The following is a 13,768-nucleotide window of genomic DNA, read 5'->3' as shown; positions in this document are numbered from 1 at the left end:
TTGCCATGGTAACGTGCTGTCTGCTCGCTGGAGGTCACGCTGTGCTCTGAAGCTGCGTGTCATTTAATATTCGTACACAGTGCAGCAGCCGCAGCCTGCAGACATCCGATGCCCATTATATGGCAAATATCACTACTGCTGCCTACAAAGGGCTGATACAAATTACCATTAGGTTGTTCAGACACATTCAATTGTAGCATCAATGCAGCGTGGAGGAAACGTAGGAGGCAGAAATGGGGAGGTGTTGCACAATGCGGCAGCGCTCGTGCTCGCTTACGTAAATGTTTGGCCTAATTCCAGACCCAATACGTAACCGTGCATGTGGGAGGGGTGCGGGGATTCTTTTTTTATTCTTGTTTCTTTTGCATATGTCATATTGTTTCCCACCTGCAGTTAATGTAAAAGTAATTTTCTATCATGATTGTTTCTGCAAATTCCCCGGCGCTCCTGCAGCATGGCGCACACAATTTCATAGGAACCACTGCAGACATACTAGTGGGCTCATCCCAACTGCATGTGCAGGTTTAATCCATGAGAGGTCACTGCTTATCCCTTCAATAGGAGAAAGATTGTGGGAGTGTGCTGAGTAGACTGAGGATAAACGAGGATATGAATGTCTACAGCAGGGGTGTCAAACTCATTTTCACCGAGGGCCACATCAGCATAAACGTTGCCCTCAAAGGGCCAGATGTACTGTAACTAAATGCAATGTAAAATAAATGTAACTACTCCTTAATGTTAAATAACTCTGAATTGATTACTTATTTAAGTTACAAATATTACATATATATTTGCATAGATGTAAAAAATATATATGTTTGCTTGTTGCTCTGTTATTATAACATAAATCCTTTGAATTTGTCAGGTTATGAAACCCACATTACTCCATCAATCAATGATCAAACTATCCAAGTGAATAAAGAAAAATAACATCAAACACAAGTTATGACATTAACTTTGTTCAAAACTTGAAATAACAAATAACTGTAAAACCAACAATTGTGAGCTGCTAAGAACATATGTGACAGATGTAGCATTTTACAAAAACAAATGGCTACACACAGCCTTGCAGGTGGCATACATCCAACTAATGAGAGATGGTTTGATTACAGCAAACATTTGTCTGCATAAACACATAACACCTGCAAACACTAAATACATTGCTACACATAAAGTACTATATGTAACAAACTCAAAATAACAAAATAAGGGTTGTCTCAGTCCACAACTATATTGGTCAGGTTTTTAGGTTAGTTTTTGATGAGGAGATGCTGCCTGTCCTTGAACACACCATGTGGATCCCCTCTCCATCATCCTCATCCATTGATCATGTTCTGAAAATAACAAACACAAAACAAAATGCAAGCACAATCATTACATTGCACATAGTTTAACTATTCTTCTTCTTGGTTGAATTGCATTCTATTAGGTTTTTAAAAATGCTTAGCAATGTGTTTTCTGACCAGATGTCTGACACCGTTTTTCCGTGGCCAGTGTGTCAATGTCTGGTTTTAGGTCCTGTGCTGTAGGAATCCGTAGAACAGCGTGGAGGTTGTCGTCAGTGATGCGTGATCTGTGCTTGTTTTTGTTTAGATTCATTATTGAAAACATCTGTTTGCACAGATCGGTGCTCCCAAACATAGACAGAACACGGGCAGCATGAAGTCGAAGCTGTGGCATGAAAGCAGGGGGCAGTAGACAGTAAAAGTCCTGGATTGTATCATCCTGGAACTTTGCTCTCAGGCCACTATCACTTTGAAGCTCTATTAACTCCATCTGAAGGTGTTGGGGTGCACATGTCGGTGGTGAAAGGACTGGCAAGGATGGCAAAGCCAGAGTGCTGTGCTCTGAAGTCAGAGAAGCGCCAATGAAACTCATTCATCAACAGGCTCAGTTTGGTAGCCAACTGAGCACATGAGAAAGTACCGGGACATGAGGCTGAGATGCTCTGACAAACAGGAAAGTGGGCAAGATTGTCCTGTTTCACTTGGCACATCCATAGGTCAAGTTTACGCTGGAAAGCTGTGGTCGTGTCAGACATCTGCGTGATGACTTGTTTGCGTCCCTGCAGCTTCTGATTCAGTTCTGCAGCTTCTGATTCAGTTGGGCGAGATACTCGGTTATGTAGATAGAATAGAATCAGAGGATGAAACTCTCTTTATTAGTCACATACATGCACACAGCAGAGCAGACACAGTGAAATTGGTCCTCTGCATTTAACCCATCCTAGTACTAGGAGCAGTGGTCCTCTGCATTTAACCCATCCTAGTACTAGGAGCAGTGGTCCTCTGCATTTAACCCATCCTAGTACTAGGAGCAGTGGGCAGCTATCGTGCAGCGCCCGGGGAGCAATGGGTAGGGGGGATGGGAGGTGTCCGGTGTCTTGCTCAAGGACACCACAGCAGGGCCTAGGAGGAGAACCTCTCCAAGTAGCAGTCCACTTTCCATATTTCCAAGTCTGTTCGGGGACTTGAACTCGCGGCCCTACGATTCCCAGTCCAAGCCCCTACTGACTGAGCCACTGCTGGATGTCACACAACATAGCCAAGTCACACAGCCAGTTTGGATCTGACAGTTCAGACAAGGGTTTTCCTTTACTCAGCATGAAAAGAGCAATGTCTTCCCTAAGCTAAAACAATCGTTTGAGGACTTTGCTCCTACTCAGCCACCTTAGCCCATCCGAGCCCATCTCCTGTAAGAACAGCTGGAACTGACGATGATTCAGGCCTCATAACACACAAGCCATACCGGTTTTTCTCCTTGAAGCACAAACATGTATTTGCCTTCCCATCTTTCTTGAAAGACCCTTCCATCTGCATCAATTTTTCTCTTCCTGGACATTTTGGGATCATTATTTGTATTTCTCAATTCCACTTGTTGGGAACATCGCATCGATGTGGAAACACTGCAGTCTAGTGGCGGAATGCCGTCACTTCGCGGGTAACATAATCGGCATGCATTGTGGGAAATGTAGTTTTTGGTCACTGCAGGCATTTGACTTATTTGTTTTTAGACAATCAGACCTTTTAAGCTCCCGCAGGCCTTGAGTTTGACACATATGGTCTACAGCTTTACATACACTTGCAACAACATAATTCAATATTTGCTTTATTTTACGCATTCATAATTTTATAATAATTTAATAGCCTAATCGTTTTGAATTAATTCAATTCAATTGATGATGATGATGATGATGATGATGATGAAGATGATGATGATAATAATAATAAAAATAATAATAATGACAATAATAATAATACCAATAATAATAATAACAACAATAATAACAATAATACTACTACTAATAATAATAACAATAATAAAAGGAAAAGGATCCTCTAGAAGAAGAACTATGCTTTGACATACACAATAATATAAAAACAAGACATTTTCCACAACTGGTGTGATTAAAACGGTTACTTGGAGCATCTACTGATGACATACGTGCAAAAGAATTTTAGCTAAAGCACACAGGTTAAAGAAAGTGTATAAATGTAACCGGCACAATCGTTAAGGTGACAGTGGGTGGTGCTGTTACACTATAAACCACTACGGTGGCTGTGTGTGAGAGGTGACGTTTTTCTACATTCAGTATGAAACCTAAGAGACGGTTGAACGGCCGGAAAAAAAAACATCTTTCATTTTTTCTCGGAATTATGGTTACTGTAGACTCTTTTTCTTTGATATCCGAAACGGAAAACTGAAAAACCATGCCATAATAATTGTGTTAACGGAATACAAATGGTTATAAAAAAGTAATTTTTCTCCAAAAATGGCGATAAAGCAAATGAGAGGACAATGGCTGGATATGTGGATATCTTTTTGTCTGGCCCTGCTGATTGTGACTTATTTGGGAGGAATATCTGCTCAGATACGGTATTCCATCCAGGAGGAAATAAAACTAGGCACTGCTGTTGGACATGTGGCCAAAGACCTTGGATTAGATCTCGGAAGACTGACGGATAGGAATCTTCGTGTCGTGTCTGGAACAAAGCAGGATCTGTTTAAGGTAAATCCAAGGGATGGAGTTTTGTTGGTGAACCAAAGAATAGACAGGGAGCAGCTTTGTGCAAAAACTGCTCCATGCATCACAAATCTGAAAGCAGTCGTAGAAAATCCACTCGAGATGCACCAGATAGTAGTTGAAATACTCGATGTAAACGACAATTCACCCACATTCCCTGAGGAAAATTACACATTGGAGGTGCTCGAGTCCGCAATAGTTGGATCTCGATTTCAAATGGAAGGAGCACATGACATGGATGTTGGTTTGAATTCCTTACAAACATATAAGCTTAGAAATGACCAGTATTTTCGCCTGGAAACAGAAGAATTTGGAGAGGATGGAAAAGTTCCGTTCCTTATCTTACAGCGACCCTTGGATAGAGAACAGACCGCTCAACACTGGTTACACTTAACAGCTAATGATGGAGGTAAACCATCTAAATCGGGTACTATTAATATCACTGTTAATGTGTCGGACGTAAATGACAACCCACCAGTGTGTGATAAACAGAAATACACTGTGACAATTAAGGAAAACGCACCTGCAGGAACATTTCTGCTGACCGTAAATGCATCTGACTCGGATGAGGGGGTGAACGGTGAGGTCGAATATTCTTTACGTGGTAAACTTAGAGGAGCATCAACTGAACCGTTTGATTTGAATAGCCAAACTGGTAAACTAACAGTGAAAGGACGACTTGATTACGAGGAAAAGCAAGTATATGAGATAAAGGTACTGGCTGCAGACAAAGGTGCTGTGTCTCTCTCCACACAGTGCAACGTGGTTGTCAGAGTGCAAGATGTAAACGATAATCAACCCGAAATAGAGATCACGTCCCTTTCTAGTCAAATTCCAGAGGATGCACCTCCTGGCACGGTGGTGGCGTTGATGGGTGTGACGGACCTCGACTCCGGTGTGAACGGGAAGGTGGTCTGCAGTGTGCCTGGCCATTTACCTTTTGACCTAAAGCCTTCTCCTGATGGACAGTCATACTCTTTGGTCACTAAGGACTACCTAGATAAGGAAACCATGCAGATGTATTCTATTACTATAACAGCTAAGGATTTAGGAAGCCCGGCACTGTCATCTACAACGGTGATACAGGTAGACGTCATAGATATTAATGACAATAGTCCATTTTTCACTGGAAGCCCATACACTTTTTATGTGACTGAAAACAACAAGGTTGGAATGTCAATTTTTTCAGTGATCGCGACAGATGCTGATGGAGGCGAAAATGCAGAAGTCACATATGCACTCAACCGTAAGAGTGCAGGGCCAACTGTAACTTCATTTTTAAATATAAATCAAGCAAATGGCACAATTTCAGCGCTAAAAAGCTTTGACTTTGAGACTCTGAAAACGTTCCAGTTCCAAGTTGTCGCCACAGATTCTGGAACTCCGTCACTAAGCAGCAACGTCACAGTGCACGTGTTCATTCTGGATCAGAACGACAACGCTCCAGTCATCCTGTATCCGGTCAGCTCTAACGGTTCTGCTGAAGGTGTGGAGGAGATTCCCCGCAATGTGAACGCAGGACACTTGGTGACTAAAGTCAGAGCCTATGACGCTGATATAGGATATAATGGCTGGTTACTGTTCTCACTGCAGGAAGTCACTGACCACAGTCTCTTTGGTTTGGACCGCTATACAGGACAGATCAGAACACTTCGCTCATTCACAGAGACAGACGAGGCTGAGCATAAACTGATCATACTGGTGAAAGACAATGGCAACGTTTCCCTGTCAGCAACAGCTACTGTGGTTGTCAAACTTGTGGAGCCCAGAGAGGCTTTTGCTGCTGCTGATGTTAAAAGTGCAACAAAAGATGATGAGGATAATAATGTGACTTTTTACCTGATGATAACTCTGGGCTCAGTCTCAACACTTTTTCTCATCAGTATCATCATGCTGATTGCAATGCAGTGCTCTAAATCCACAGACTATACTTCTAAATATCTCCAAGAGACTAACTATGATGGGACACTGTGTCACAGCATCCAGTACAGATCTGGAGACAAGCGGTACATGTTAGTTGGACCCAGAATGAGTATAGGATCTACTATAGTCCCGGGCAGCCATGCCAACACACTGGTGCTTCCTGACAGGAGGGGGACATCCACAGAGGTAAATATATTTTTATTATGTACACAAAGATTTTACACGAAAATATTAACTAGTCTGTATGTTCTATAAGGGTATATATATTGGGTTTGTTTGCCGTTGAACTTCCTGCTGGTGTAAAACTGTGCTTTCTATGGTGCTGAAATATTTTTTTCTTTGTTGGGGGTGATTATCTGTTTTGTTTTTTTTTGGGGGGGGGGAGTTGGCAATGCAATGAATTGGATGGGAATACTCACTATGTTTTACATAATGTTTATTCTTCATATTAAGTTACTATGTGTAATTAAAGCCACACATTTTTAATTAATCAAAAGCATCCGAAGTAATGTTTAACAAAATTGAGCTGTGGAGCAGATTTACAAGACGTCTGTTTTTAGGTGTTATCGTTTGTGTTACCAATTTTCTAAGAACAACACACTCTGATTAAGGGTTGCTGAGAAACACATAATATATTCTTGTTTGAGTTTCGGGAAGAGGAACACAAGTACACTTCATTGAGAGTATGGATGACGTTTTATCTCACAGTGTCCTTTACTACTGGACTGGTTGCAACATTATAGCATAAATCAGTCATATGTAATAAAGAAGGAGGTAGTGAAATTAAACAATTATGATTTCGTATGGTATTGTAGCCCACTGGACACAGGGTGTCAGTGTGGCCAAGGTAATGGTTGTGAAGCTCATTCTGCACAGGCCCTGCCCATCTCTGGATCCTCTCCTATCGAGGTGGCATACAGACGGAGTAAACATCGTAGGGCATTTAATATGATTATCGGGTAATATGTATGTGTGGAAGCTTATGTTTGAGAATCGTAAAAACGATTCATTCAGGTTAGTTCGTTGAACAATTCCATCGCTGTATTTGCCTGAAGGAAATCCTTATGTTTCGTTTTACAATGGGAGAACAAGGACAAAGACGCCGAGTGAACTGCTGCTGGATGGCCGGGATTTTGTTGCTGGGCTTTGGGGAACTGGTTTTAGCTCAGCTGAGGTACTCTGTTCCAGAAGAAGTAGAAGTTGGCTCATCTGTTGGAAATGTTGCTAAGGATTTAGGGCTTGATATCAGCACTTTGACAGACAGGCGGTTCCGTATCGTTTCGGGACCCAATCACGCGCTGTTTCAGTTGAATCAAAACAATGGAGTATTGTATATTGGAAAAACTGTGGACCGCGAAGAGCTCTGTGATGGTATCAAGGTTTGTTTGCTAAATCTAAAAATTGTTGTTGAAAGCCCATTGGAAATCCACTACGTCGGCGTCGAAATAATGGATGTAAATGATCATTCACCGACTTTTCCGGAAAACGAGCAGCGACTGGAAATAGCAGAAAATACTCCTCCAGGTACTCGATTCCAAATTCATGCTGCTAGAGACCCTGATGTCGGTACACATTCAATCCGGTTGTATAAATTGAGCTCAAATGATGTTTTTTATACTGAAATCAGTGACAGTGATGAGGACAAGATACCATTTATAGTGCTGAAGAAGCCTTTAGATAGGGAGCAAAAGGCAGAACACCGTTTAGTCCTGACGGCTCTTGATGGGGGCAGTCCGTCAAAATCTGGGAGCCTCAATTTAACTATCACTGTGCTAGATACAAATGATAATCGCCCTGTGTTTAGCAGAGACATATACACCATCTCGTTACATGAAAATGCCCCAAAAGGAACCCTTGTAATACAAATAAATGCCACAGATTTAGATGAAGGTTTAAATAGTGACATCGAATACACGTTTGGAAAAACGCAAAAGAAAAAAGTGCAAGACACATTCGAATTAGACAGCATCACTGGAGAGATTCGAGTGAAAGGAGGAGTGGATTTTGAGGACGCGGAGATTTATAGATTAGATCTGCAGGCTTCAGATAAAGGCCAGCCACCTTCAACAGCCCAAAGCAGAGTTGTGATTAAAATAAAAGATGTGAACGACAATGAGCCAGACATTGAGGTAACATCATTGTCTAACGTAGTGCCGGAAGATTCAAAGCCTGGCACAGTCATATCACTCATTAGTGTTAACGACAGAGATGCAGGGGTTAATGGCAAAGTAATTTGTAAAATATTGGGCAAAGTTCCGTTTGATTTGAAGCCATCCATTGAGGAAAACATGTATTCCCTTGTCACAAAGGGGCGTTTAGACAGAGAAATTGTGTCCCATTATGACATCACCATAACAGCGACTGACTGCGGGGAACCTCAACTCTCCACTGTAAAAACCTTGAGTGTTCAGGTGTCAGATGTAAACGACAACAGGCCACATTTTAGTCAGAATCCCTTGGAACTTTATTTGGTGGAAAACAATGCCCCTGGTGCATCAATATGTTCTGTAAGTGCAGCTGATAATGATCTGAATGAAAATGCAGCAATAACATATCATATTGTCAGAGGCGATGGCCTACTTCGCGATATGACATCTTTCCTAAATATTAACTCTGAAACTGGAGATATTTCGGCGCTGAAAAGCTTTGACTTTGAGACTCTGAAAACGTTCCAGTTCCAAGTTGTCGCCACAGATTCTGGAACTCCGTCACTAAGCAGCAACGTCACAGTGCACGTGTTCATTCTGGATCAGAACGACAACGCTCCAGTCATCCTGTATCCGGTCAGCTCTAACGGTTCTGCTGTAGGTGTGGAGGAGATTCCCCGCAATGTGAACGCAGGAGACTTTGTGACTAAAGTCAGAGCCTATGACGCTGATATAGGATATAACGGCTGGTTACTGTTCTCACTGCAGGAAGTCACTGACCACAGTCTCTTTGGTTTGGACCGCTATACAGGACAGATGAGAACACTTCGCTCATTCACAGAGACAGACGAGGCTGAGCATAAACTGATCATACTGGTGAAAGACAATGGCAACGTTTCCCTGTCAGCAACAGCTACTGTGGTTGTCAAACTGGTGGAGCCCAGAGAGGCTTTTGCTGCTGCTGATGTTAAAAGTGCAACAAAAGATGATGAGGATAATAATGTGACTTTTTACCTGATGATAACTCTGGGCTCAGTCTCAACACTTTTTCTCATCAGTATCATTGTGCTGATTGCAATGCAGTGCTCTAAATCCACAGACTATACTTCTAAATATCTCCAAGAGACTAACTATGATGGGACACTGTGTCACAGCATCCAGTACAGATCTGGAGACAAGCGGTACATGTTAGTTGGACCCAGAATGAGTATAGGATCTACTATAGTCCCGGGCAGTCATGCCAACACACTGGTGCTTCCTGACAGGAGGGGGACATCTACAGAGGTAAGATAAACATATACTTCAACTCCCTGTCCTTTGAAGAAGCAATGGAAATGTGATGGAAATGCAGTTACTTATATTTACATTCTTTACTTCAGATTACATTGGATCATGTCTTACATGTCCACTTTAATGTTTTGTTTAGGATATTTGATCTGCTGTTGAGGCAGCATTTGCATCTTATCTGGCAGAAATCATTGTTTTTTTCATACTTATCACTTGTTTTTGCATACTGTGTCTATGTTATTGGATAGTTGGTTGTGTACAGTTTATCTAATTGCTGTTTATCAAAGCGAAATCAGTTCCTGCACTTCTGAGTGCAAAACAAACTGTTGCTGTCCGTGGTGCTGGACATAGTTTTCTGTAGACATCCATTCATTTTGGCCAAGAAACAAAGAACTTCATAGTTTAGAGTCATAGAAATGATTGCTTGAGTAAGAGATGATTGTGACTCTAGTGCATTAATTGTTAACTGCAAAACAAATTAAATTCTTGACAGGAGGGGGGGCATCTGGATAAGCAAGACATATTTTAATTTAAACTGTTGGGTGACAAACTATAACAGCTTTTTTAGAAACATATCAATGTGGGTTTGAGGCAATTTGATTGTACTTAAAAAAGGAGATATATTTCTATTTCATTATCTTTAGAAGTTCCTTCTTGGGTAATGATATCGACAATGCTTGTAGCTTTTATGTAATGTTTTTGCTTTTGCATCATGTTAATTTCGTATCTTCTCTCATCGTACGCTATATCCATCTTGAATATACCATGTTTCTGCTTTTTACCCAAAATGTCTAACAAAGGTATTTATTTAGAAATATTTGAGAAAATATTGTATATAACGGTACGGTCATTTATATCCATTTTTTTCGGGAAACGTTTTCTAACCTTAACATATATGTAGTAAAGTTTATTTTGGTGAGTTGCCTCTGGATGTCACTATTACATTTGGAAACCAGAGACGATTTGGAACCTCCCCTTCCACGGCTTTTGTTTTTTACTAACAGGACTAAAGAAGGTATTTGAATCAAGCACACCAGTCAGTCCCACTTCGTCATTCGCAAATACCCTTAATTCAGCAGGATGGACTTAAATAACCATTTGAAAGTAACCGCTCCTGTTGGTGAATGTGTTTTGGGATAATGATGGGGACCGAAACAAAACCTCGGACAAAGGACTGCTCCTGGTTTGCTTTTTATTTAGGTTTACCCCTGTTGTTCGTAAATCAGGCTTTGGCTCAGATACGATACACTATTCCAGAGGAGGTAAAAGAAAGGACTTTTGTTGGAAATATTGCCAAGGATCTTGGGGTTGACATCTCCTCGCTGATTGCTCGACGGTTCTGTGTTGTAGCTGGAAGTAAGGACGCTATTTTTTTAAGTAAACCCCGGGTAATGGCGCTCTGTACGTCGACAAGCATATTGACAGAGAGGAGCTGTGTCAGGGAGGAGATGCCTGCCTAATGGAGCTCAAAATCCTTGTTGAATCTCCTTTGGAAATACACTACGTAATTGTAGAAATTACAGATGTAAATGACCACTCTCCTGGTTTTCCTGAAAGGGAACAGATATTCGAAATAGGTGAGCACACATTACGAGGAAAGCGACTTCAACTGCACACTGCTCGAGACCCCGATGCTGGAGTTAACTCTATTCGTACAAACACTTTAACATCAAATGAACATTTTGAAGTAGATATCCGTCAAAGCGATGCCGGTAAAATACCATTTCTAGTGCTGAAGAAATCTTTGGACAGAGAACAAAACAACAAACACACGCTGCTGGTTCAAATGTTGTGATAAACATTGCAAGTCAAAGCACCAAAATAAAGTTCCTTAGATTTTGTAGTTCATTCTTCACTTATAATTTCTTTGTTATTTTCAAATCTATATACATTTATTAAAAGCTACAAACACTAAGAGGTAAAATAATTAATTTTATGTTATTTATTTCAAAAACCCTAATCTTTCCCTGATTATAACAGCTGTCTAATGGCGTTAGCCCTGCCCCCAAAATAAAAATAAAAACACAAAATAATTGCCAAATATATTTGTGCTATGTGTCTTTATCATTCTGTAAATATGCATCCAAATCATAGTATACAACTAATAACAACGTTTAAATTAGCTGGGGTTCATATATGATATATTGACAAAAGACCAGTCTGTTTTGATGTCTATCTATGGTGCTGAAACAATTGTGATTTCATGGGCTTTGCACAAAAATACTTTGAATGAAGTACAATTGACAAAAAGCAATACTTTTGGAAGCCATGTAAGTGTGTTTTAATTTGACACATTTAACTACGCGTTTTCAAAATTATCAAGATACTTTCGCATGTTTGGTTTCCCACAAAAAGCATTGGTGTTTAAATTCTGAAATCTTTATGGTAAATAAGGGTGACATTGCATGCTTTTATACATTTTTATTTGACTATGTATCACTTTGTGATTTCTCAGTTACCTCTGGGTGTCAGTATTACATTGAAAACCCAAAGAAATGTCGCCACTCCCCACATGAAGCTTTTGTTTGCCCCCCTGAAACGAGGCAGAGAACACATTGAATTGAGCCCGTCCTCTGACGAGACTGTGTTCTGCAATAAGTACATAAGAAACAAGCAATGGGTTGGATATAGACAGCAACCGCGGCAACGGGTGTTTCTGTATGTCATTTTGGATAACGATGTGGATCGAAATGCAAGTTCGAAGAAAGGTTTACTTCTGGTTTGCTCTTCATGTGGCTCCATTGTTGTTTGTTGGAATACGGGCTTTGGGAGAAATACGGTACTCCATTCCAGAGGAGGTGAAAGATGGGACTATTGTTGGATATGTTGCAAAGGACCTTGGTATTGACATCCCCTCTTTGATTGACCGAAAGTTTCGTGTTGTTTCTGAGTCCGAGGATGCATTATTTGAGGTAAACCAGGACAATGGGGCACTGCATGTTCATAAGAAAATCGACAGAGAGCTGCTATGTCAGGGAAGCGGTGCCTGCCTAATGGAGCTAAAAGTAATTGTGGAAAACCCTTTGGAAATACACTACGTAGTTGTAGAAATTACTGATGTAAATGATCACTCTCCTAGTTTTCCTGAAAGGGAACAGATATTTGAAATAGCTGAGCACACATTACCAGGAAAGCGATTTCAACTGCACCCTGCTCGAGACCCCGATGCTGGAGTTAACTCTATTCGTACATACACTTTAACGTCAAATGAACACTTTGAAGTAGACATCCGCCAAAGCGACGAGGATAAAATACCATTTCTAGTGCTGAAGAAATCGCTGGACAGAGAACAAAATAACAAACACACGCTGCTGGTTACTGCCGTTGATGGAGGAAAACCTCCAAAATCAGGCACACTTAATGTTTCTATTATTGTTCTGGATAGTAATGATAATCGCCCGATGTTTAGTCAGGAGATTTACCACATTTCAATAAAAGAAAATATTACCGTCGGCACTTTAATATTTAAACTGAATGCAACGGATGCCGATGAAGGCATTAACGGGGAAATAGAATATAGCCTCGGAAAAACTCTTAAGAAAAACGTCTATGACATTTTTGAATTAGACAAATTAACTGGAGAGATTAAAATAAAAGGGGAAATCAATTATGAAGAAAACGATGTTTATAAACTCGATGTCGAGGCGTCAGATAAAGGAACCCCTCCACTGACAGGTGAGTGTAGAGTCGTTATAAAGATAATAGACATAAACGATAATCCACCGGAAATAGAAATCACATCACTGTCAAATACAGTCTCTGAAGACTTTAAACCTGGCTCAATGATTTCTCTAATCAGCGTCAAGGATAAAGACTCCGGTGTCAATGGAAAAATAATTCCGAGCATAACCTCAGACGTTCCTTTTGAATTAAAGCCCTCCTTCAAGGAGAACATTTATTCAGTCGTCACTAAGGGATTTTTGGATCGCGAGCAGGTATCACAATATCAAATAACAATAAAAGCTACTGATTGTGGTGAACCTGCCTTATCAGCTTATAAAACTCTCAGCATTCAGATATCAGATGTAAACGACAACAGACCACATTTCTCTCAAAATCCATTACAGTTTTACCTTTCCGAAAATAACGTTGCTGGAAATTATATTTTCTCTGTAAGCGCTACAGACAACGATTTGAATGACAATGCAGCTATTTCGTATCGTATAGTGAGAGAAGGGATTCAAAATGATATAATGTCTTTCCTAAATATTAACTCAGAAACTGGAGATATTTCGGCGCTGAAAAGCTTTGACTTTGAGACTCTGAAAACGTTCCAGTTCCAAGTTGTCGCCACAGATTCTGGAACTCCGTCACTAAGCAGCAACGTCACAGTGCACGTGTTCATTCTGGATCAGAACGACAACGCTCCAGTCATCCTGTATCCGGT

At 40.7% G+C, this 13,768-nt stretch overlaps 2 protein-coding genes and 1 pseudogene across 2 annotated transcripts in view; all 3 read left to right on the top strand.

Annotated features, from left to right (window-relative positions):
- The first annotated feature begins 3,772 nt into the window (after positions 1-3,772).
- Positions 3,773-6,111, top strand: LOC134860133 (protocadherin alpha-3-like; annotated as a pseudogene).
- A 900-nt stretch (positions 6,112-7,011) lies between these two features.
- Positions 7,012-9,387, top strand: LOC134859997 (protocadherin alpha-3-like). The gene has a single exon (XM_063876824.1). It carries the CDS (start codon positions 7,012-7,014, stop codon positions 9,385-9,387), a length of 2,376 nt encoding a protein of 791 aa, XP_063732894.1.
- A 1,136-nt stretch (positions 9,388-10,523) lies between these two features.
- Positions 10,524-13,768, top strand: part of LOC134860132 (protocadherin alpha-3-like) — a 9,625-nt gene continuing 6,380 nt past the window's right edge. Inside the window, exons 1-2 of the mRNA XM_063876973.1 lie at positions 10,524-10,643; positions 12,180-13,664. Of these exons, the coding sequence (XP_063733043.1) occupies positions 10,524-10,643; positions 12,180-13,664 (1,605 nt within the window). The remainder of the gene's footprint in view (positions 10,644-12,179; positions 13,665-13,768) is intronic.

Source organism: Eleginops maclovinus, chromosome 23 (assembly GCF_036324505.1).
Source record: "Eleginops maclovinus isolate JMC-PN-2008 ecotype Puerto Natales chromosome 23, JC_Emac_rtc_rv5, whole genome shotgun sequence".
NCBI classification, from domain to species: Eukaryota; Metazoa; Chordata; class Actinopteri; order Perciformes; family Eleginopidae; genus Eleginops; species Eleginops maclovinus.
The sequence above is the reverse complement of the archived record's forward strand: the minus strand, read 5'-3'. Positions and strand labels throughout refer to the sequence as shown.